Source organism: Lampetra fluviatilis, chromosome 12 (genome assembly GCF_964198595.1).
Source record: "Lampetra fluviatilis chromosome 12, kcLamFluv1.1, whole genome shotgun sequence".
NCBI classification, from domain to species: domain Eukaryota; kingdom Metazoa; phylum Chordata; class Hyperoartia; order Petromyzontiformes; family Petromyzontidae; genus Lampetra; species Lampetra fluviatilis.
This window is the reverse complement of record NC_136286.1, coordinates 8,566,752-8,589,855: the sequence shown is the minus strand read 5'-3', so window position 1 is coordinate 8,589,855 and position 23,104 is coordinate 8,566,752. Positions and strand designations below refer to the sequence as shown.

At 47.4% G+C, this 23,104-nt stretch overlaps 1 protein-coding gene across 2 annotated transcripts in view; it reads right to left on the bottom strand.

The window, feature by feature from the left end:
- SFXN5 (sideroflexin 5) overlaps nucleotides 1-23,104 on the bottom strand; it is a 130,758-nt gene that overhangs the window by 57,695 nt on the left and 49,959 nt on the right. For both annotated transcript variants that reach the window (XM_078861577.1, XM_078861578.1), the window contains 3 exons: nucleotides 6,122-6,175; nucleotides 5,375-5,431; nucleotides 2,458-2,523 (listed from right to left, as the gene is read on the bottom strand). In XM_078861577.1, coding sequence (XP_078717703.1) covers nucleotides 2,458-2,523; nucleotides 5,375-5,431; nucleotides 6,122-6,175 — 177 coding nt within the window. The remainder of the gene's footprint in view (nucleotides 1-2,457; nucleotides 2,524-5,374; nucleotides 5,432-6,121; nucleotides 6,176-23,104) is intronic.

Sequence of the window (23,104 nt, the reverse complement as noted above, 5' to 3'; positions counted from 1 at the left end):
TTTCTCACTTGTTTTGCCTCGCTCTGTCTGACTTCTACCATCTCACGTGGTCTGTCTAATTTATTTTGTATTAACCTTCTTGTATTTTCCCGTTACATAGATATTGCTTGTCTTGTTTGTGCTGTCTCGTAAGCTCCGGGAGCCGAGCGCATCAGATGTAATGTACAGCCCTTTATCAATCCACTGCTGGATTAAGGCCATCACACGTATACAAAGACAAAGATCCCCCATATAGTCTTAACAGACTGTTAGGGCAAGTGCTGTTAGTAAGCACCTATGAGGGCCGGCACGGTACACGAGGGGAGGGGGGGGGGGGGGGTGGCCAGCACCAAGCCAGGTCGCCTTTGTCTCCCCAGTGGTCGATGTTTACACACCGCACCAGGTACTCATCTGAGGCTGAGTCAACCGAAGGGAGGCCCAGGACCGGTTCAGATAATCGTCACTGGGTGTTGGCCTTGAGTGGGAATCGAACTCGCGTCATCGGAAGTCGCAGCGCAACGCGCTCACCGCTGCACTACTGCTCACCATAATCCACTTTCATTTCTCACGCACATTTTCTTCAATGCACTGCATCGTAAGCGTACGAAAATCGACGTTCAATCGATAATCCGCGTACATCGTTACGTGGCCAACGGCGAGCGACGTGCCGCTATGCCGGCAGCCGCCAGACTCTGGTAGGGCCGTGTGGTCCGCGATGGGGTTAGGTAAGAAAATAAATAATGTGCACATGCCTGGGGCTAGCGAGCCGGAACACACAGGAAATTACAGGTAATGCCGTACACCCAGGAGTGGCGGAGTGGGGGCATTGGGGTCAACCCCAGCAAAGCAAAGGCGCTAGTGGAAGAACAGATGAAGTCGGCAGGCTTCCCCCATCAGCTGTGCCCATCATAAAAAAGGAGCACCGGGCCATGATCGATCCACTGCTGAATTAACAGCCCACCCAGAAAAACCCGTCGCATATCCCCCAACGGTGTTGCAATGCTAAAACAATCCTCCCATGGCCAACGTGCCAGCAGATTTAATCGTTCCGTCTCCTTGATGGACGTGCTTTCGTTCTCTCTCTTTGCTGCGTTACAACTTGGGCTGCCGCTCAGTCGTTACTCTTGCCCATCGGCAATCATCCCCTTGGAGTGACACGGCCTGATATTATCGCTCAAAACGATGTCGTACGTATGTATGTTGAACTTATTTCGAACCGTACGTAGCCAACCGTGCGCTAATCGGGGGTGGTGGGGGGGGGCGGCAACAAACTAAACATAAAAAGCAGCTCGAAAGAAATTCGCTTTCAATTTAGATTTAAAATTGTATAGCTCCACCGGCTTTCAAACACGTTTCCTAATCCACTGCATTAACCAATTCTAACACTTTTGTTTGACAGTGGTTTGTAATTATTGTGTGTGACAAATACGCGTACGACTTTTAGTTGAATGCAACTTCTATAAAGCTTCTAATAGCTGCCGATAATTATACTTCACGTGTTTGTTTTTTTGAGATATTTGTATTCGGCGAGGGTGATGATCGTAGTTTATCCCAACTAAGGACGTGCCTCGTTCATCGGCCGTGTATAAACTATTTGGCTAATTTTAAAAGAGTGTCGCTCTCCTTTGGCATCACCGTCCACTAAGTATGTCGCATTGCGGAGCCGCGTGGGATGGCGACAGCTCAGAGAGGCCTTCGTCCAGTAGCAGATTAATCGCGACTGACGATAACTGATTTATTATGCGCACGTGAAAATATGCAACTATATCCTTGACACACATATTGAATGAAAATATCATCGTTTTTAGAAATCAAAACACATCATATTTCAATAAGCAAAGCACATGAATGACAATTTATATGTCTAAGCTGATTTATCAATGCTACTGTTGAAAATGCTGGTGTTATGTAACGCTGTATATGTTTTTGAGAAAAATATTAAACGGCTCTCGTTTGATTTTTTAAAAGTATAATGCATCATTCAAAGCGTTAGAGTTTAGGGTCAGGGGTGGCTGAATGTAAGTGTAACTATGGCTGTGACGATGGCTGTGGTAGTGCAGAGCAGTAGTGTCGTGGTTAGTGCACTGCGCCATGAACCTGGTGACCCGAGTTTAATTCCTGCTCACAGCCAACACCAGTGACAATTATCTGAACCAGTTCTGGGCCTCCCCTAGGCCGACTTAGCATCAAGTGAGTACCCGGCGCAAAGTGTAAACCCTCACCACTGGGGAGACAAAGGCGGCCGGGCATGGCGCCGTCCAGCCACGCCCTCGTGTGCCGTGCCGGGCTTCAATAGGTGCTCGCAATCAGCACTTGCCCCAACCATCTGTTCAGGCTATACAGGGGATATTTATATTCGTGTTTTTGAATCCGACAATGGCCGTAGTTTAACGGTGAGAGCGACTGCGGTTGAACGTGACACTCAAGAGAGAGTGTGACCCTGGCTGCGGGGGTGGCCTGTGGCGACGGAACACTCACCGCGAGCACCACCGCGCTGCCCACTGCTCCCAGGTATCCCTGCGCGAAGCGCGCGGTCGGCGTTGGCTGTGGTGGGCAAAAGGCGCAGAAACGTCGAGGTCACAGGCGAGAAACGGAGAAAACAACGTTTTGACTTGCGACCGAATTTGCACGCGCGAGCGCGCTTAAGTGCTTCAACATCGCAGCAATTACAAGTACAGTATCGAAACGACAAGATTCGTGCGATTTAAGCAAATGTAACGCCGCGACGGAACATTAACCAACGTATTCTCACCAACGCCCAAAAACAATAACGACGTTTGTCGTTGCTGCCGTTGAATTAAACGAGATGTTTGTGAACGGTGCGGCAATATTAGCAGAGGGCACGACACTTCAGTCCTCCACTATTACGCTCACGTTAGCGAGCAGAGCATTTCCCAGATGCTCGATACATTTACACAATAACAAATTAAACAGTCACAGCCCTTTGACAAATCCGCTGCTGGATGAGGCCTACAGATACAGATGAGGCTCATGCGGTGCCGTTGTGGCGAGATGTTAACTCCCTCGGTTGGTATGCAGGGAGTCGTGGGTGGGTTCAATCTCGAACCAGACGCCTGTACATTTGGAGTTTGCATTTTCTCCCCGTGGCCTCGTGGATTTTTCTCCGCGTCCTCAGATTTTTCCCTCTACATTTGTAAACATGCATTTATAGTCTACTTGGTTCTTTAGGTAAAATCACGTAGAAGGGAAATAATCAAATAATAAAAATAAAACATAATAAAATACAAGTATTTTATTATTGCCCTTCTACATGACTTTACCGAAAGAACCAAGAAGATGAATCCCTGCAGTCACGAAAGCTTTAAATCGAAAAATGCATTTATAGTGTTTGACTGCAATCAATTTCCAATTGATAAGCCGCTTCGTTGAAAAACAGCTATATAGCGCAGTGGGCCTTACCTGGTAAATAAAAATTGTTAAGTTGAAAGTTTAGATACGATGATAAAAAAAATATATTTCGAGATGTACATTCTTATTTTTGTTACAATTAATATTATAACCCTCCACAGCTTAAACAACAACAACAATAAAAAGTCAACGCGCTCGTCGATAACAACGCGGCATTCAAAGTGGGCAAGTAAAAATAACGTGGGCGACGTTTTTGGGCTTTGGGCAGTCTTCTTCACAGCACACGGCGGGGTGCGTGCGGGGCGTGCGGGGGTGCGGGAGGAGCAGGAGGAGACGGTGATGGCAATGTTCTTACGCTCGTGATGCGTCCGCTAAATTGTGCTCTGCAGGACTCGAATTACTTGCGATGACTGAAAATTCACCGATATCACTGAGGGGCGGCCGGTGTAAAAAAAACAAAGGAATGCGGCAAGCGTGTAATAAAACGCAGAACAAAAAAACGCCGTTCAAAACTTAAAATAAGAAGGGATACTTTAAGTGTAAGCGTATGACATGCTGATGTAACTCTTAGGCCAATGGAGTAGAATAAAAGTATACAATTCAAGGCAAGAACAATACAAAAGCACTGTTCAATCGAATAACAGGCCCAAATCGTGACGATTAGTCGAATCGATTTCAGGATGGAGGGTGGTTAATGGGTGGTTAATTCTTAGGTAGCAGCCAGTGACCCTATCGGGTGGACATGTGGGTGCTGTTTGGACGAGCCAGGGGATAGGAGGGCAGTCAGGTGGGCTTGGCACCGCCGACAGCTTTCATGGACCCGACTTTGATGTCTCCCGAGGCCGGCCAAGGGAGGTAATGGATATCCCGGAGGCAGGGGGGGGGGCATCGCCATCCCTCGTATCATCTGCCGCGAGGTCCTGACACGGAGAAGTCGCGCGCCGCGGCCGGAAAGAGAAGCAACGATGGCCCTCCGGTAAAGAACACTGGGCGTTGCTGTTGTTTGTTGGCCAGCGAAGCGAGGCTTTAGGGCCGGGATTAGTCACCTGAACCTGGGAGCCCGAGAAGAAAGAGCGAGACAGCGAGCGAGCGAGCGAGCGAGCGGAGTGAGCGAGGGGACAAAGCGCTACTTCGCCGTTTGCGTGCGAGCGTCGCTCGTTTTTATTATTGTTCTCGCGCGATGCAATGCGCACAAAAACCAATTAGGGCGAAAACAATTTGAGCTCGAGCGTCGGTTTGCCACTTTAATTGGCGGCGCTACTCGGAAACATCGACGTGTTTTGAAGTGCGGCGCACGCGTACCCCCCCCCCCCCCCCCGCTTTGCAAGAAGCGAGCGGGGGGCGGGCGTGCTGCTCACGGCCGCCGAAATCACGCGGCCCGCGATCGAGAGCTCGTCGTCGTAATGAGAGCGTGCGCATCACGCACCACGACGGGGCACCCCCTCTCCCCTCCCCTCCCTCCCCTCCATCCCTCCCCTCTTCTCCAACCATGCCTCTCCATTGACACACACCCATCCACCACCCCTCCCCAACATCTCGCTAGTCCTATTAAAACGTAACGTTGCGACCTTCCACTGCTGCCTGTTGACTAATTGTTAACGGTCGGGTTTGTACGAGGCTGCCGTGTTGTCTCTAAATAGGGATCTTTGTTCCGTGGATTCGCTTCCTGGGGGGGGTTTGGTCGGCCTTCTTACTGCGTCTGATCACTCGCAAAGCATTTGGAAAATTGATTTACAAGCGTTGGAAGTCTACGATGTGCGCTATGAGCAACGGCACTGAAAGGCGAACAACAAGTGAGAAGGGGGAATATTTAACGCGCCGGAGATGCGGTACGGGTAACGTTTGAGTCGGTGCGAAGAATTAACGCGTGAGAATGGCTGACTAGTTGGTCAGGATTAGGGGTTAGGATTCGCCTCTCTTTCCCACTACGATGCACGACCTTTTCATTAATTCGCCCATTTGTTTTTAACGTATACATGCATGTAACATGCATGTATACTAACGTCGCCGCACACAGGATCCTCACCTTGCTGGCGTTGCGGTTGGCGTAGTTCACGCACGCGTTGTGACTTTGGTTCAGCCACTGCAAAGCACGGCAACAGGGGGGGGGAGGTGGATCGTCGCGATGACACGGGCTCGGTTACACGAGCGGTGGAACGAAACGTCGCGGCGGCCCGCGCAGAGCTGCGGTTACCGCACTCAGCCTCTGACCCTCGACAAGTCAGGAGCCGACAGCAATAGAAGTGGCGTGCGCCTGCCGTGAACCAATGTGCTCATATTTGAGCGAGCGCAGCCAAATCCGGCGGCCACGGATAATCCAGCGCTAAACGTACGCGTAAAGATGAACCCGAACAGGACTGCGTCGCCAGCAGAGACTCCTCTCGCTATTTTTTCGGTGGAGCGGAGTTCGACGAACGTTTTAAATTATTTAAGTAGGAACGGCCCAATGAGCTGCTGCTAGCGCCTGTTTCATGGGCGTCCTACGACGACAGTCGAGATGTCGTACAGAACAGGATCTGAGTTGCAATCATGGTCACAGAGGTGGCGATACACGCAGCCAATATCGGTAGGTACTTCGCACGTTATAGGAACTGGACCGGTCACAAAATGTAACAAAAACAAAACGATTACATTCTTTTCTGAACAAAAAAAAACGGAAGGAAAAAAATTTCATCTCACAAAGGGAATTAGAAGTAATGGCGAGTAATGCTGTAAGTGAATGTTCGTGAAAACAATGTTCGGAACTAAATGTTTTTGGAGAAAGCAAACATACCTGCCAAAAAACCGTGGTGGCGAGCGTCTGATTGGGGAGTAGGAGGCCAACAACCTGTTGATGAGAGGACTAGGTTATCCAGCGGTAAACAACACCCATGGCACACACAACATCACCAGTTGTTACTGCATTGACAATGCACAATGTCTACACACCTCAAATAATAAAACCATCACATGGCACGACGATTTATGAGTTGCAGGATCCATTGCCTACACATCAGGTTTCGGGAGGCCTTTATCCAGCAGTGGCTTGGTCATGGCTGCTGCTGCTGCTGATGACGATAAGCAATGTGACTGAGAGAGTGAGAGAGAGAAAAGTTTTTGTTGAACCCAAGTACCATCCACCTTGTGGCGAGAGTGAACGTGACTCTTGCCATGCTTTACCGTGGGGCGTGCAACGATGCTCCGATTCACCGATTCATGGAGAAATATTGATCCGTCAATTAATATTGATCCTACATGCTTCAACTCACACGTGTAAAAATCTGTTTTTTTTAATTCGTATCGTGGTTCACACGATGCACTGTAAACGATACATTTAGTTCCGGGCCACAGCTAGCATCAGTGGCAAAATGATATCCAAACTGGTCTCGAAGCACCTTCTGCTCCCTCCACCAACCCGCATTGACCAGCGTGACGAAGTATGGTCAAACAACTTCCACGGACTACATAGCACGGGGCAGGCCTTCATTCAGTCGTTGATTAAGAGTGGTTTAAGAGTGGTTTAAGAGTGGATTAAGAGTTGTAAACCATTACAGCCAACAGAGGCTCTGCTGCCATTCACCACATGGTTCACGAAACAACAATGTTCTTGAATTGAATTGTGAGCATTCATTGCGTCATAAGAGTGGGGGGTTTCGGTGGAGGGGGGGGGGTGAATTGGGGGGAGAGGAGGACGGGGAGCGGTGGGTGGGGGGTGTAAATCAGTTCACCCCTCCTTTGGGGGGCGGGGGCAGTGGGGGTCACAGGTCATTATTAAGTGCCATGTGGGAGCACGCAACCCAATAGGCCGCACGTGGCGGCGGCGAGACACGTTCTCATCATCGCCATCGTTAGCCAGGAGCGATCCGCTGCTGGATAAAGGCCTCCCCAAGGCCTTCGCGATCTCTCGCGGCCCTGCATTGCAATTATACAAACAAAATAACTCCTTGCGCCCGCAGACGGGGCAACATTTCAGTCGCTACCACCTCCTTGGTGGCCATTCTCTCTCTCTCGTGTGTGCTCCCTCCTTTGGCAGACACTCAGTTCCTATTCTTGCCCAGCGACGCGTCCTGCCCAAGGCAACCTACTTTTCATAAATGACGTCTTTAACGGTCGACGTCGTCTCGAATGCATTCCCCATCCTTTGGCCACCACTCCGTTTTTATTTGTCGAGCACTGGGCCACTAATCCCTCCTAGCCCTGACGTGTGCTGTCCCAAGTCCACTTAATATTCTTTAACAAAAGCTATGCTGCCTTTGGCCTGCGCACGTTTTCGAACGCGTCCGTTGAAAGCACCGACTGTGGCACTTTCAAGACGTGACGAGAAACCTTGCGGATGGGAAAATGTGAATGCATTCAAGGAAGGGATGAATCCACCTTAGCAGTCGAACCGACATTTACAAGGTGCATAGGTGGATGGAGGCCTTGAAGGAACGGATTGGTGGGGTGTTGGCAAAGTAACTGGGCTATGCGAGACCACGCTTACCCACATGTGTTAAGTTTCCTGGGAAAATACGATCGTGCGGATATCCAATTATTCGGAAATATGCTTCGCCGTATGATTTATCGCCTGTGTTTTAGAGCAATTCTTTTTCTGTCTTCCGAAAATTGTGATTTGCAAGCGCGCCGCAATTGACATATGGTATTAGAATGCTTATTGCGCCCCAATTTAGGGTTTAATTTCAGAAAGCTATAATTAAAATAAAACTTTCGAGATAAAGCTCATTAAAACGTTTGTGAACGAATAGCAAATTGGAATTAGATGACAGATGTCAAAAAAACAAAAATGTGGTGCACGGCAAGGTTCAGCGATTTTTTTTTCGTCACAAAAGGAGAAGCATCACTCGCTCGTTGTTCATGCTTTCAGTGGTGCCCCACTCATTTTTACGAACAAGGTAAATATTTTCGCGCAAAAAAATAACCTGGGTTTGCGCTGCTAAATCTGTCGAGTTTTAAACGGACCATTGTAAGAAGAAATGTCGGCGAAAACAGCAAAAACGGCGCGTTAAATTATCCGCCCCAAATTAGACGAAGTAAGATTCTGGGTGATCATTAAAAAGACAACAGAAATAAATATATAATATACCCGATGTGTATATTTAAAATTGGATTAGGTGACGTTATTGAAAATGTTAATTGCAGATTTTTACTTAGACTTTACCGCTTCTTTTGAAAGTGTTTTTTTTTTCTCTCGTAATGGGAGAAAAAAATATAATTCTGTGCACTTGCACCGTACGTACATTTCAACATATATAATTATTACCATTATAATGTACAACCCCCTGTAAAATCAACTTGCCGGATGAAGGCCTACCCGACGCTGGGCTCATCATCATGGGGGTTGTGTCTGGGCCATCCGTCGCCAACACCCGGGGCAGCACTGGTTGAAGAAGCGCGGCGACGCAAGCAGTTCGGAAATCGCTCGCCACCGACGCCAGCTATGGGCGGCGTTCGATTCAGGTCGCTGGGTTCGTAGCGCAGTTCGCTGGACCACTGCGCCACCCCAAAGACAAAGATCCCCCCCCCCCGCCGGCCACATAGCCTTCAACAGACTGTCGGGGGCAAGTGCTGTTAGCGAGCACCTATGAAGGCCGGCACGGCGCACATGGCATGGACAAACATACACAAACCCTCGGTTATCTTTGACTGCCCCAGGGCTGATATTTACACACCGCACCAGGTACTCATTTAAGGCTGAGTCGACCTAGGGGATGCCTAGAACAGAGTTCTGGTAATTGCCATTGAAGTTGGCCATGAGTAGGAATTGATCTCACGTCACCAGGTGCCGTGCGATAACCAACACACGAGGCGCGAGCACGCTACGCAATCTCACGCACTCCTACACACGTCAGGCAATTCCCACAAGTGTCTCCATTTAAAGGATTATTTGAAGCCCGTTGCTTGTTACTAAGTACCTGATATTCTAAGAGTCCTACACCATGCGGCTTAGAGACTGTATCGTCATCACGCACATTCACCAAGTTAAACGCGGTCCTTCTTACCTACCTGGGAAACAGGGCGCCAATGACACACGTAAATGGGCAATTTGTATCCAATAACCCTACAATGTTATTCCGCGGAATTCTCCATAATGGCTGTCATGTGCCACCCGTCAAAGGTTGAGCTCATGTTGATCTTGGGTCATCCACCAAAAATTCAGATCTTAAGATAACACCGGGGGCTGCTAAAAAAAAAAACCCACTCCCGGTAGTAGCCCAGCGGCACGGAGTGGATCTGCTGCGGTGCACATTTCTGCTGGAGCAGCAAGCCGCCCCCGCGAGGAGCCCCCCGCGAGAAGCCCACGTCGGCGACCGGACACGGCGGGGGGCTTACTCTCGCGCCATTCGAAGCCAATAAATAGCGCCGGGCTTGGGTGTAAATTTTTTTTTTTACTCTGCCAAAAATTGGCTTAGTGGGGGGGGGGGGAGGTGCTGGGCGGGCGGGCGAGCGAGCGAGCGGTGCTCAGCTGTGCGGGCTAATCACGAGGCCTGCGGCAGTGGCGGCGCGAGAGCCGAAGCGGGCGTGAGCGGTGTTAACGCCGCACACGTGGGCTGCCCTTCGCCTGCCCCCCGTTTAACCACAAACATGTGGGGTGGGGTGGGGGGCACTGGGGGGGGGGGGGGCACTGCCAACCCACCCAACGCCTCCCCCTCCCACCACCACCGTCATCCCCCGCCACCCACCGCTAACACAAATTTGCCACATTCCACCTAACAATCTCCCCTCGACGTCAGTGTCAGATCCACACAGGAGCCAGCGTTCGTTTTTTTCTGGCAAGATTCAAGGCAGGGACGAGCCTGTGCTTTAGGGTTTTGCTCTTTGTGTCACGGTTAATAAGAATTATACTTTCATTTTATATAGCGTCATTCATGCCAACAGCATCCCACAACGCTGTACATTAATTATGAGGACCAAATCCCATATACGCGGTTGGGTACGTACGACGTGAAAGAAGCCCAACATACACACACACCTATATACCAAGCCAATGGAAACTGTACTACCAATTAAAGTAAATTTTTATTTTTTATTTTTTTAGAAATGGCACCAAAACAAAAAGCACAGGCCCAAAGGCCAAGTGTGCAAGCGGCCAGGGGACTCAGTGTGCCGATGATGTGCAGTGCAGATAAGAACCGACGTCGTTCTTTAACTGTGTGAGGTTAGGGGAACTCGGGTAAAAGAGATGATGGGAGTTCTAAAGGCAGCAAGGGAGAGCAAAAATGACAGAATAGTCGATGCAAATTCATGAGTTACGTGTCCTTTAGAAGCTTGAGGCCGGTTTGTACCTGGATGGGAGACTGACAGGGAAAACCAGGTGCTGTAGACTTGGGCTGATGTGAGCAGGAGATGGCAGTGTAAGTGTGGATTCCTGAATCAATCTGTGGAGGAGCATTACGTGCAACCACTCGTTTTGTGTGGCATTTCTCCGGACACGTGCTGAAGGATCGTTCATGGTACTGGTAAAACATTATACCGCAGGGACCTGCAGAAAAATGGTCTTGTGACTCGGCGGTGGGTGTTCTGGATAAAGGGGCATTGCCCTTATCATGATGAGGAAGAGAATGGAGGGGGGGGCAGAAACACTTTTCACATATTCAGAAAACGTTACCACTTCAGCGACAGCTCATACAATAGCAGGTTACATTGAAATAACAACACTGCTTTGTTTTGCTCTGAGTAAAATTAAAAAAAGATTTAGACATTCCAGCTGACCGCCCTTCTTCAGTCCACCGGCAATCTTCAGGCCAGACATCTAAAATGTCAATAACTTCCTCTCCACTCCCGACGAGAGTAAAAGAAAACCCCGTTATTATTTTAAATTATCCGGTTATTCACCCTTTATTTATTGACGGGTAAGCACACTTGAAAGCTATTATTACAAATGATTGGCATTAATGACCGCGTGCGATTAATGGTGACGACTTCCAGCCCTGCGTTCGAAAGACGGAGAAAGCGTCTCCGGTCCACCCCCCCCCCCCACCTGGTTCATTGCAATCATGAAACTATGTAGAGTAAGGAGTGGGATGTATTTAATCCATTAAACGATACTTCAACTCGAGTCTCTTCTGGTTAATATCACTTGAGCAGATGGCCCCAGGTTGCAGATTTCCTGAGTGAACAATTTGTATTGTTATTATTACCGTTACTATCGGCGGGAGGAAATGATGGCGCAGCGGTTAGCGATATTTGCGCTATGAGCGAGCCCACCTTCTAGAGTTCAATTCCCAGCCACGGCTAACATCAGTGGCAAGTGATATCCGAACTGATACTTGCCCGCCCCCGCCCCCCCCCCCCCGTCATCAATTTGGTTGAACCAACGCGGAAAATGACGGTCAAAAACAACCACCACGACTGCTGCGGCGTGGGCGAGGATCTCATCCAGCAGTGGATTGACAAAGTGTTGTGATGAATTTAAAATTCGCATCATTTATTTGCCGAAGACAGCAGCAACAATTACCACCCGCACGACAAGTTCCTTTTGTTTCATTGGCGAGGTGGAGTTTTAATCCGATTTTGCTTTTGCCGTCATATGAAAGTGACAAAGAATGCATTTGGACCTCTCGTGGAGCAGCGGGTCACCTCCCGTGCTAGAGAACATCCCGCGGAAGCGGATCTCAGAGAAACACTTCTGACGCCTCTTCACGCGAGCGAGTGAGTGAGCGAGCGAGGTTCGGAAAGTGACATTTGCGCGACGCTGCCAGCGAGCTGCACGCGTCGCGTCTCCCGCGTTCACCGTCACGCGGCCACGCCCCTACCCACTCTGTCTGCTCTCTCGCGTCTGGGATTCCGCGCTGCACTCGAGCGTGCAAACTCTGCACTCGAGCGTGCAAACTCTGCCTTCAATTAAAACTCGGTAAAAAACTGAATATAGTGCGACCAAGCCTGGCAACGGTTCGAATTTAACAAACAAACGGGGCTTTCCGTTTTAATTTCATTTCTTTTTTTCTTGGTTCTAGAATTAACACAGCTGTTCTTGTTGTGGTTACAGAAGAGATTGATATATATTTTTTTCGGGAAGGGAGGAGGGTGGATAATTTGATGGAAAAGTTGAGTCCAGAGGCAAATGATTACGGTACTCTTAGTAAAACAAGGCCCCAAACTGGCAGAGCATGATGGTTAACCAAAGTGACATTTCAATTACATTTTTAAAATGTCCTTGTAATGAGTAAAATGCCAAAAGCGGCACAGTCGAGCAATTAACTTTCTTCTTGTCAGTTCCCATCTCACTTTGATAAGAGATTTTCAGCAGTTAAAACTTATTTACTGTAATGGTTTTTTACTTGCGTGCACAAAGCGGGTGCCATAGCAGCGGGGAGCGCCGTGCAATGGCAGTGTCAGTGGCTATGGAAGTAAGGGAGGAGAAGGCATCATTTAGTCAACAGGTCAGTTTTACAAACACTTAGAAAACTTCACGCTGCAAAGTTCAGCCGCTTGGTGCCATGACACAGGGCGACAACTTGCCGAGAGCCAGATTTGGCGTTTGCGTGCCCCACTGCTGTCACCGTTCTCGGTGACGGCAAACGGCGGCGGCGGCGAGATGAGTGCTAGAAGCAGTCATGCCGACACCCGACCCTGCGTCCTCAGCAGCCAACCTCCCAATACTCTCCGCACCGAGCTCTGGACAAAGAACAACGTCCACAGGACGAGCTGCATGGCCACGCCAAAACCTGGTCACCAACTCGTACCACCGGGTCCCTCCGAAAACCGAATCAGAATTCTTTATCCTGGAGAAATCCGATGAGCTATGAAGTTCTTCATCACAGATGTCCGGTATTCATATTCTTGGTTCTTTCGGTAAAGTCACGTAGAAGGGAAATAATACAATAATATAAATATGAAACAATAAAAATTCTCACGACGTTAGGAAAAACCGCCACTTTTTTCAAATTTTCTTGCTGTGGATTTCACACCTGATGATGTTTGCTTGTGTTGCAGTCGAGACGTCGTGAGAATATTTTATTGCTTTATATTAATATTATTTTATTATTTCTCTTCCACGTGACTTTACCGAAAGAACCAAGAATATAGATGTCCGGTAGATTCACAGATGTCCTTGGATTCAAACCGGCCGAGCTCGCTGCTGTCGTTAGATCAGATGAAGCCCTATAATACTTCCCCCCCCCTCCCCTGCCTCTCTTTCTCATTTTATTTCCCCCTCAAAAACCCTAATCGCTGCTGCATTATCTCAGTGGGCTGGAACATATAGAAATATCCGTATCAACTTGCGCGGCAGACAAGCGTAAACGATCGCCGAGTGAGCCACCGGTTGAAATAAAGCGACCAAAAGGCGCCGACGTCTCGGCGCCTTTTGGCAAATCATCGCGCACGCGGTTTGGATCAGTGGGGGCAAACAGCGCACGGACCCCCCCCCCCACCCCCACTTATACGCCCAAAAATGAAAGCCACGGGTCAGCGCATTGTCCAAAAGTTAATTGGAAGGATGAAGCATCCAAATTTTCAAAAGCATTCAGAGGACGCGGCGCTTCCGGACACATGTGCTCCCGGAGCAACGTTCAATATGTGCGCGGACGCTCTGTGTACGCGCGAGAGCGAGAAGTGTGAAAAAGTGTGCATTTAGCACCAACGCGCATTTGAAGAAACGAGGCCCGGCAAGCTGTGCCGGACAGAAGGGGAAAAACGGGGGAATTAATTTTCTTCGCTGCAAAGGTCAGGAGCAGACACCCCCGCTGCTTGCTAGCACGCCCCAGCCCGCACGCGCGCGCACGCACGCCACGCACACACGCACAATTACTCCCCATGAGCAGGGATCGGCTGCGCTTCGTTATAACCCCCCCCCCACCCTCGCAGCGCAGATAGGTTTACACACCGTCTGCCCTGCCGCCACCCTGCCGACTCTAATTACTGCTCTACACCGGGGTGCTAGGTGCCGTGCCAATCTCACTCCCCCTTTCCTCCTATTATTATTATTATATACCTCCTCCGTCGCACCCTCCCGCCTCGTGATATTTCTCTGGCGCTCTTCCGCTCTCTCTCTCTCTCACTCGCTCTCCCACTCCCACGCTGCGTCTCCCTCGCCCGGGCGCTATCTCTCACCTCCGACACGTGCTCCACATACCCTCTCGCGTTCTCGTTACTTTGCTCCGTGGAAGGCTCGCGCAATCTCCTTTGCCCACCCCCTCCTGCTGTACCCCCCAACAACAACCTTGGCGAGCGAGTTTGTTCCACATTTTAATGTTGGTGGCATTGCCACTTAGCGCCAATGCCCAGGATGCCATTTTCAAGTGACGACTCGTGTCCTTTGGCAAAAATACATTTTACAAAAATATCTTCAAAGTACGATGCCCCCGGTAACACGGAATGATATTTCGTATCTGGGCTGCGTTTGAGCATCTTAACATCGCAATCAAATTTCGTTTCACGGACTGAAACATGAATCGGCAAATACGAACGAGTTTTGCAAGGTTATATAAATATGATGCGGCTACTTGACATGCATGTATTTTAATTTAGCCCAGGTCTGCCTTAAAAAAAACGCTTAAAATCTCAATTGGGAGCTCACTTGTTAAAACAATGCTAACGGATGATTCACCACCTTTCATATTTCCAATTGCCACATTTTCTCATTATCTTTATAAATACAGACCTTAATATGTATGTATGTCTCAAAAACCTCCAGGGTACTTCCCCACAAGGTAGAAAGCTGACATTAGGTACATGGGTAGCTTTTAGGACACAGACAAGTGGAGCAACGTGAAAATCCGAGATTTTTTTATTTTAAGGCCACCAAATCTAGATTTTAAGTGCCCCATGAAAATGTTTGCACACGTCATTCAGAAACCATTCAAAATATAAGATGTCAGCTTGTTTGGTTTGACAGCATTAAACAGAAAATAAAATTTAAGCGAGACGCATTGGTTCTATCATTATTGTTTTGGAGATATTTCGGATTAAAGTGGTTTTGAACAAAAAATACGCATTTTATGATGTTCAAATCTGAATAATTCGAAAACAGTAAAAGATAGGAGCTTCCCATAATAGAGTATTAAGTTTATATATTTTTGTTATTTCTCATAAAGAACGGAATCTTTCCATTGAGCGGTTTCCGATGGGTATGTCTTTAAATAAAAAAATACAATTATTTTTCGTGTGGAAAAATACACATTTATGGAGTAATTAGTTGTGTCTGAAATTTTTTGTAAATAATCATATCAGGTTGATTATTAGATGTATTGAAAACTGTTGCCTGGAGAAGACAGGCTATATGAACTAGTCTATGTATATGAAAATAAAATACAGAGTGTCGTCAAAGCCATTCCAAAACTCAAATAAAAATCTAGAAATATTTCTACCAAATATTTTAATAGAGTATATTCTACTTAAACAGTTATTGGGGTGGAGCAGTGGCACATTGGCTAGGGCACCACACTTCGAACACCGGCAAACCTCAGTTGGATTCCCATTCAACAGTTAGCATCTGTGCCAATGTGAAATCCGAACCGTTTCCTGGGCCTCCCCATCGCCAACCCACACTGACAAACGTGGTAAAGTATGGTCAAACAACCCCTACAACTAACACAGCCTCGGGAGCCTTTCATCCAGCAGTGCATTGACAAAAGGGCTGTAAATTTGTTGTTATTCAATTATTATTAAATATAATACACAATCATTTCAGTTCCAAATGCCACCAAGTTTCATTTGCTTGTGAATTATGCATCCAATTAAAAGCACACATGGAAATAATTTCCCAAATGTACTTGTTTCAGCATATTTTAGGGCAAAGTGCATTGCCTGTGCTGGTACTTATTATTCACTGACAGACAGTGCAAGGATCATTGCAATCTTTACATTTTCAGACGTATATATCGTATATATGTGTAAATAAATCATCTCAATATATACACATACACACAGTACGTCAATATGTTTGTTTGTAAGCCGCGTATACGCAAATTAATACCCCGGCATGTCATATTCGGTGGGAAAGCAGATGGCATGTAGGTGCGCACCGTGCAATCAGTTTTGAAACATCTCTGAGCCAGGTAGAATTCTGAGCTATCGCGTCATTCACCAAAACTGCTGTAGCAATTGCTGTTTTAGCAATGCCCAAAATCTGAACGCTTACTTTCACTCCCTAATACGACACTCCCGATTCACGACGATTCGTCGAGAATCGGATCCAGACTGGATGGTAGCACGACGCCTGTGGTCTGGGATGCGACCTCGTGGACTTGTGTCTTTGTTGTGATATATTTTTGTAGTTGCCTGTGCTTTTTGTTTTTGGTGCCATTTCTTAATTTGTTAATTCATTCATGGTTGGGAGCGGTAGTGTAGCGGGTTAACGCGCTGCACTACGAACCCGGCGACCCGGGTTCGATTCCCCCTCACGGCAAACACCAGCGACGATTATCTGAACCGGTCCTGGGCCTCCCCTAGGTCGACTCAGCCTCAAATGAGTACCTGGTGCGGTGTATAAACATCGCCACTAGAGAGACAAAGGCGGTCGGGCGTGGTGCTGGCCACCCACCCCCTCGTGTACCGTTCCAGCCTTCATAGGTGCTCCCTAACAGCACTTTCCCCTACAGCCTGTTAAGGCTATACGGGGGATCTTTGTCTGGGCTTCTTTCGCGCCGTACATAGCCAACCGCGTATGCGAGATTTGGTCCTTGTACATAATTAACGTGCAGCGTTGTGGGATGCTGTTAGCATGAATGACGCTATATAAAATGAAAGTATTATTAACTGTGACACAAAGAGCAAAGCCCTAAAGCACAGGCTCATCCCTGCCTTGAATCTTGCCAGAAAAAAAAAACAACGCTAGCTCCTGCGTGGATCTGACACTGACATCGAGGGGAGGTTGTTTTGGTCGGAATGTGGCAAATTTATACAAATATAAAATTAAATTTCGATTTAAAGCTTTCGTGACTGCAGGAATTCATCTTCTTGGTTCTTTCGGTAAAGTCACATAGAAGGGAGATAATAAAATAATAAAAATAAAACATAATAATTATTTTATTACGTTATTAAATTAAAGTAGTGTTATTAAGCGGACGTCGCAAGCGGCTTTGAGGGGTTACAGAGCCAGTGAGTTCCCATCTCGTGCGAACTCCACGGGGGGGGGGGGCGGGGGGGCTCGGTGAGTAACGCCTTCCAGCGGTCCGATCGCAAGCCCCTCTTCCCGTCTGTTTAACAAGCCACCGAAAAAAATTTGCATCGGAAAATTCGCTCTAAAAAAAAAAAGAGTCCCAAAGTGAGAGATGTGCTACACGATTCATTCACTTGCCTCGGGTTTTTTTTCTCTCCCCGTGTTAATTTATTTAGCAAACTAAACTGCGAGCTCCACTATAAATATGTGTTAAATAGGCAGATGGAGTGCCTTCCACACGTTTATAATAAATGAGAAGAGTTCGGGGTTTGCAGACACCGTGAACTTGCACACGCGCACACACACACGTTCGCTTACACCCACGAGCAGACCCACACACACCAACTTACACACACACACAAGCACGCTCAAGACACATGCTCAACCACACTCTCTTATACTCTTACACACAAAGACAAAGGCAACGATCCCCCTTATATCCTAAACAAACTGCGCTGTTCGTGAGCACCTATGAAGGCCAGCATAGTACACAAGGGGTTGGGTGATTAGCGCCACGCCTGGCCGCCTTTGTCTTCCTCCTGGTTATGTTTACACACCGCATCAGGTACTCGTTTGAGATCGAGCCGACCTAGGTGAGGGCCCAGGACCAGTTCAGATAATTGTCACTGGTGGTGGCCGTGAGCGGGAATCGAACTTGGGTCGCTGGGTTTGTAGCGCAGCGCGCTAACGGTTGCACTACCACTCCTCACTCTCTCACGCGCACACACCCCGACTCTCAATTGTACACAGACACGCATTCTCTCACTCCAACACACGCACAGCGTATGTCACACACATCTTAGCACCCCACTGAGCTGATCTTTTCAGACACCTTCCCATTACCAGTTCGCATGTCACTCTCGCTTGTCGTCACGATGTCACTCATTCCCAAGGCATCAACTACCGTTGAATTAACCCCGAGCTCCCAACACTCAATAACCCTTCAGTGTGTGGCTCAGCCATACTTCACACTTATCCCACTCCTAATGCCATACTCAATCTTGACAATCGCAGTCCGAGTTTGGAACATCGCTTGTAAAGTAACATTTTACAGACACTAGACTCTTGTTCTAGATTTGAAGCTTTCGTGACTGCAAGGATTCATACTCTTAGTTTTTTTCGGTAAAGTCACGTAGGTAAAAAAATTAAATTAAAATTAATAAAAATAAAATATCAAGTGAGGATTCCAAGATGCATCTTGGTATCCCTGCCTCACTTGATACAGCAATATCTGGCTGCGACGGTCCCACCTGATGACGGAGACTTGTGTTGCCTCCGAAACGTCGTGATTTTTATTATGTTATTTTTATTAATTTTAATTTCATTTTTTTACCTACGTGACTTTACCGAAAAAACTAAGAGTATAGACTCTTGTTGGTTGCTTGTTGGGGTTTTTTCTCATGTCATCATCACAATCGTCAGCCATGATCTATCAACTGCTGGACGAAGGCCTCTCCAAGCCGTCAGCACCTCTCTCTTGGTCCTGCAATGTTGGTGATCAAAGTATAGGTCCTGCACACGAGCCAATCACACAGCTTCATCGCGCGTAATATTTCTATTTTTCCGTCATCATCACCCATAATCAATCCACTGCTGGATGAAACCCCCAAACTCCATCCCTCCCCACGCAAGCTGCTACCATCTTTCGTGGCCCTGTGATTTTCTGACTGGATGAACCAAGTCAGAAAATCGAGGCGACTCACACGCGTCGCTCAGCGCCTGCTGCTCGTCTCTCTGGCAAGCCAACACGTGCGCATGTGTCCGTCCGCTCTCTTCAGGAAAATGTTTATATGGCTGGCCTTGACACTGGTCAAACCGGATGCGAGAGATAATACACCTCCCCCCCCCCCCCCGAACGTTTGGGGACTGTCATAGGTTAAATTTTAGAACTTTCGTGACTGCAGGAATTATTATTTGGTTCTTTCGGTTAAGTCACGTCTAAAGATAAAATAATAAATTTAATTTAATTTATTATTTTATCTTTAGACGTGACTTAATTTAATTTATTATTTTATCTTTAGACGTGACTTAACCGAAAGAACCAACTAATAATGACTGTCATAGGTATCGCTCGTGGCATAGAAGGAGAACCGTCACTTCGTATCCAGCCCCCCCCTCCCATTCCACGATTTCTCCCCATCCTATTTTTCCCTTTTATGTTCTTGTTTGTCTCCTTCTTTTGTCGAACACTTTCCTGCCCTGCCGCGCTTTCCCGGCTGGGGGGGGGGGGTAAGCACCACGATAGCGTTGCGCGCGCGTCGGTCGGTCAACCCGAGGAGGATGCGGAGCCTCGCTTCGGGTGTCTTCCGCTTCGACCTCGTCGCCGCTATCGTCGCCGCTGTTGTCGCCGCTGCTGTTGTTGTTGTCGGAGGATACAAGTAAAACCCAATTCGAGCTGGCTAACGACTTGGGGTGGCCGCGTTCTACTCCGGCACCGTGCGTGCCAGGCAGGCAGGCAAGACAGCCCTACAAGCGTCGCGGGCAGGAAGTCATCGGCAAGGTGGGAGCTGCCACACAGGCCTCCTCCGGCGCATCGCAGCTCCTCCCAGCCACGTTAATGAATCGCTCCGGCGTTTTAATGCAAAAACGTCAAAGAACGCTCCCGCATTCTCCGCCGCTTCGCCGAATAAATTGCACGCTCGCGCCGTAATTAGTGCCACGCCGTAACGTACTTGTGCATTCAACGTGTGAATTAAATAAAAAAATAAAAAAAATAACTTAGATTTTTTTTTTTTAGGAATAAAAAAAGGTAACGGCGTATACTTTAAATAACAATCCCGTCAGTTGTCGCATATCTATTTTAGATTTTTCAACATGTTATTCGCATTAAATGATAAGACCAGCTTATAAAATGTATTATTTCTCATTATTCACAAAATGCTTTTTTGGTTCAAATATAAATATATTCGCTCTGAGCAGATTTTTATTTTAAATGGCATTACACTTTGCAAAAAGGTGTTGCAGAAAATGTTCCATGCTGTTAATACTGGTCACAAATGCTCATTAAATTGAAGGAGGCTTTTTTATTATTTTGTAAATTAGATTGGGAAATGTAATTTTGCAAACGTGTAGACAATGTACTAAAATGAGTGGAGATTATTGATAATATCGTGATATTTATAATATCTGTTGTACTGGCCCAATGGCTTCACTGTGTTTCCCACCGTCTGACTCTGAGTGTAGAACTATCCTAACAGCACGTTAACGAAACTTGAGATCAGAATTGTTCCAAGATTTTTATCACGACAATGAACGCTGGCAATCGACTGCTGGATGTAAAATTTCCCCACGCCGTCTCAGTCATGGAGGTTGTTTGACCATGATTCACCACGTGATTGAAGCTGGGGGAAAAGGGCAGGACCGGTTCACATATCACTCGCCACTCTTATCATCCGTGGCCAGGAATCAAACGTAGGTCTCAGAGCTCCTAGCACAGTGTGCCAAGCACTGCCACCACAATCGCCCTTCACCACTAACCTTGTCGATAAAAAAATAACAATGCAATTATAATCCATTGCATAGTCTACGATTGTAAATTGCATTATATTGTTCATCAGATGGCATAAAGTGGTAGCTTAAATTTTAAGATGCAATATGGTCACGCTTCTTGTAAAGTTACAGAATGTCTTCATGTTTAGTTATGAACTGAACAGCTAAACTACCGTTATGCAAAAAAGGCACTTTAGAAATGTATTTCAGTGGTAACAGTTTGTAGCTGCCAGCTGGTTACATTCTCACACCGTAAAACATCCACACCTTTCATCTCAAATCATTACGGAAAGTTGCCATGCAAAATTTACAACCTTTGCCAAAAAAAAATGTTGTCCTCCCTGTTACGTTAATCGCTCGTGCTCTGCCCCGCAGTGAGAGTAATGAAAAATGTATTAAGCACCCCACCGCCCGCCCCCCCCCCAACAACGGGCACCACCAGAACGGCAACCCACCGGCTAACGTCACCTAACCACTGGGCACGTGTATAGAGACCTGGGATGCGTACCAACTTCATGGACGAATCCATAGATAATCCACAAAATTATACCTATATATGAAATATTGGATGATCTGACAGTAAATGTTTCGGATTGATGTGACTGTTGGAGGTGACCTCACTACTAATATGACGTCACTTCCACTCTTTCCCTGGCCAAAGGCGGTGGTGTCACGCCGCATAGGGCCACATCACTTTTGAGCACGAATACAAAACGGACATGATCCGTAAAAATCCAAACTCTGGAATGTTTTCATCCAAAACTCATCCCTAGGATAGACACAGAGGAAGTCGGTGAAAATATTATTTGTGGGGCTGAATTTTTTCGACATGCACAAAATGTTTTCTTAGTTTATAAATAAACATTTTTAAAATTCCAAAAGAGTGCAAGTTTGACCCACACAAGCAGAGCACGTGACAGACAGATGTGGCCAACAGGACCGGTTCAATGATTGCATCAGTCCACCCCTTCTCTTGCTCATAGCGAGTGACCTTGCACCCTCTCGTTTTTGTACATTAATTTTCTAAATAAATTAAATTGCACGGGTTCACCATTGCGCATCAGCCCACCACGTCCTCTGCTAATGGTGGACTTGCACCCTCTCGCCCTGCCTCGCTGCACGAGTGTTTGACTGTGCAGGCTGTGTTTGAATGCCAGCCGGTGAATAGGTTTGAGGAGGGGGCTAAAAGCCCCATTCGCCCGAGCCGCCCCACCGCCCATGCACATACCTCCTCAGCATCGGCCCTCACCGGCTACGCACGCCGGCTATGCAAGTCGGCTAAGCACGCCGGCTATGCAAGTCGGCTAAGCACGCCGGCTATGCAAGTCGGCTAAGCACGCCGGCTATACACACTGGTAACGCATGCCAGCTATATACACCGGCTACACACGCCGGCGATATAAACCCACTACGCACTCCGGTTAAGCACCCTGGCTACGCACGCTGGCTGTATACACCGGCTATGTACACTGGCTATGCATATCGGTCGATGTCTTGCACGTGCTCACCTATCGTGACGGGCAGCATGCACACACAAGCAAACCGCTGATTAGCGCCCGGAGAAACTGGCTTCAATTAAGGCGGTTTAACACCTTCTCCAAACGGTGCAACATAAAAATGAAGAACCCTTACAGATTTTGAAGTGTGATAGGACATGGCTTTAAAAGAAAGAGGAAAAAAAAATAATGCTTTATCAGTTTTTTTGGAATACCGTACTTTCGTCTTGATTTACTCAAACGCAATCATTGAGCCAACAATTTGCCCTAATGCCAAAAACAGCACGAGAAGGCATAATTTTGCGTCAATTTCATTCTCATCTCGCCAACTGATCACGGGACTTTATCGGAGTTCCGGGACTAATGAGATCTCTTTCCCTATTTGAAACAATCAATAATAATAATATTCCCAGTGATGACGCAGGCAGAGATTGTGCCTTCTTACTCAGTGTTTAATTCAATGACCGAATCAAAAGCGAAGGTGAAAAATCAATGAATTTTCAAAATAAATTAATTTTCATCAAAACCCGGTGACTCGGTGGCACTGTAGAACATTAAACGACTGGCACAGAACGCACTCGAGCTAATTAAAACTCGCAACCGCCAGAACGATACGACTCCACGGCACGTTCCTTACCCGTTGGACCTACAAAGCAGATGAAACGACATTGCGCAATTGCCATAGATATGG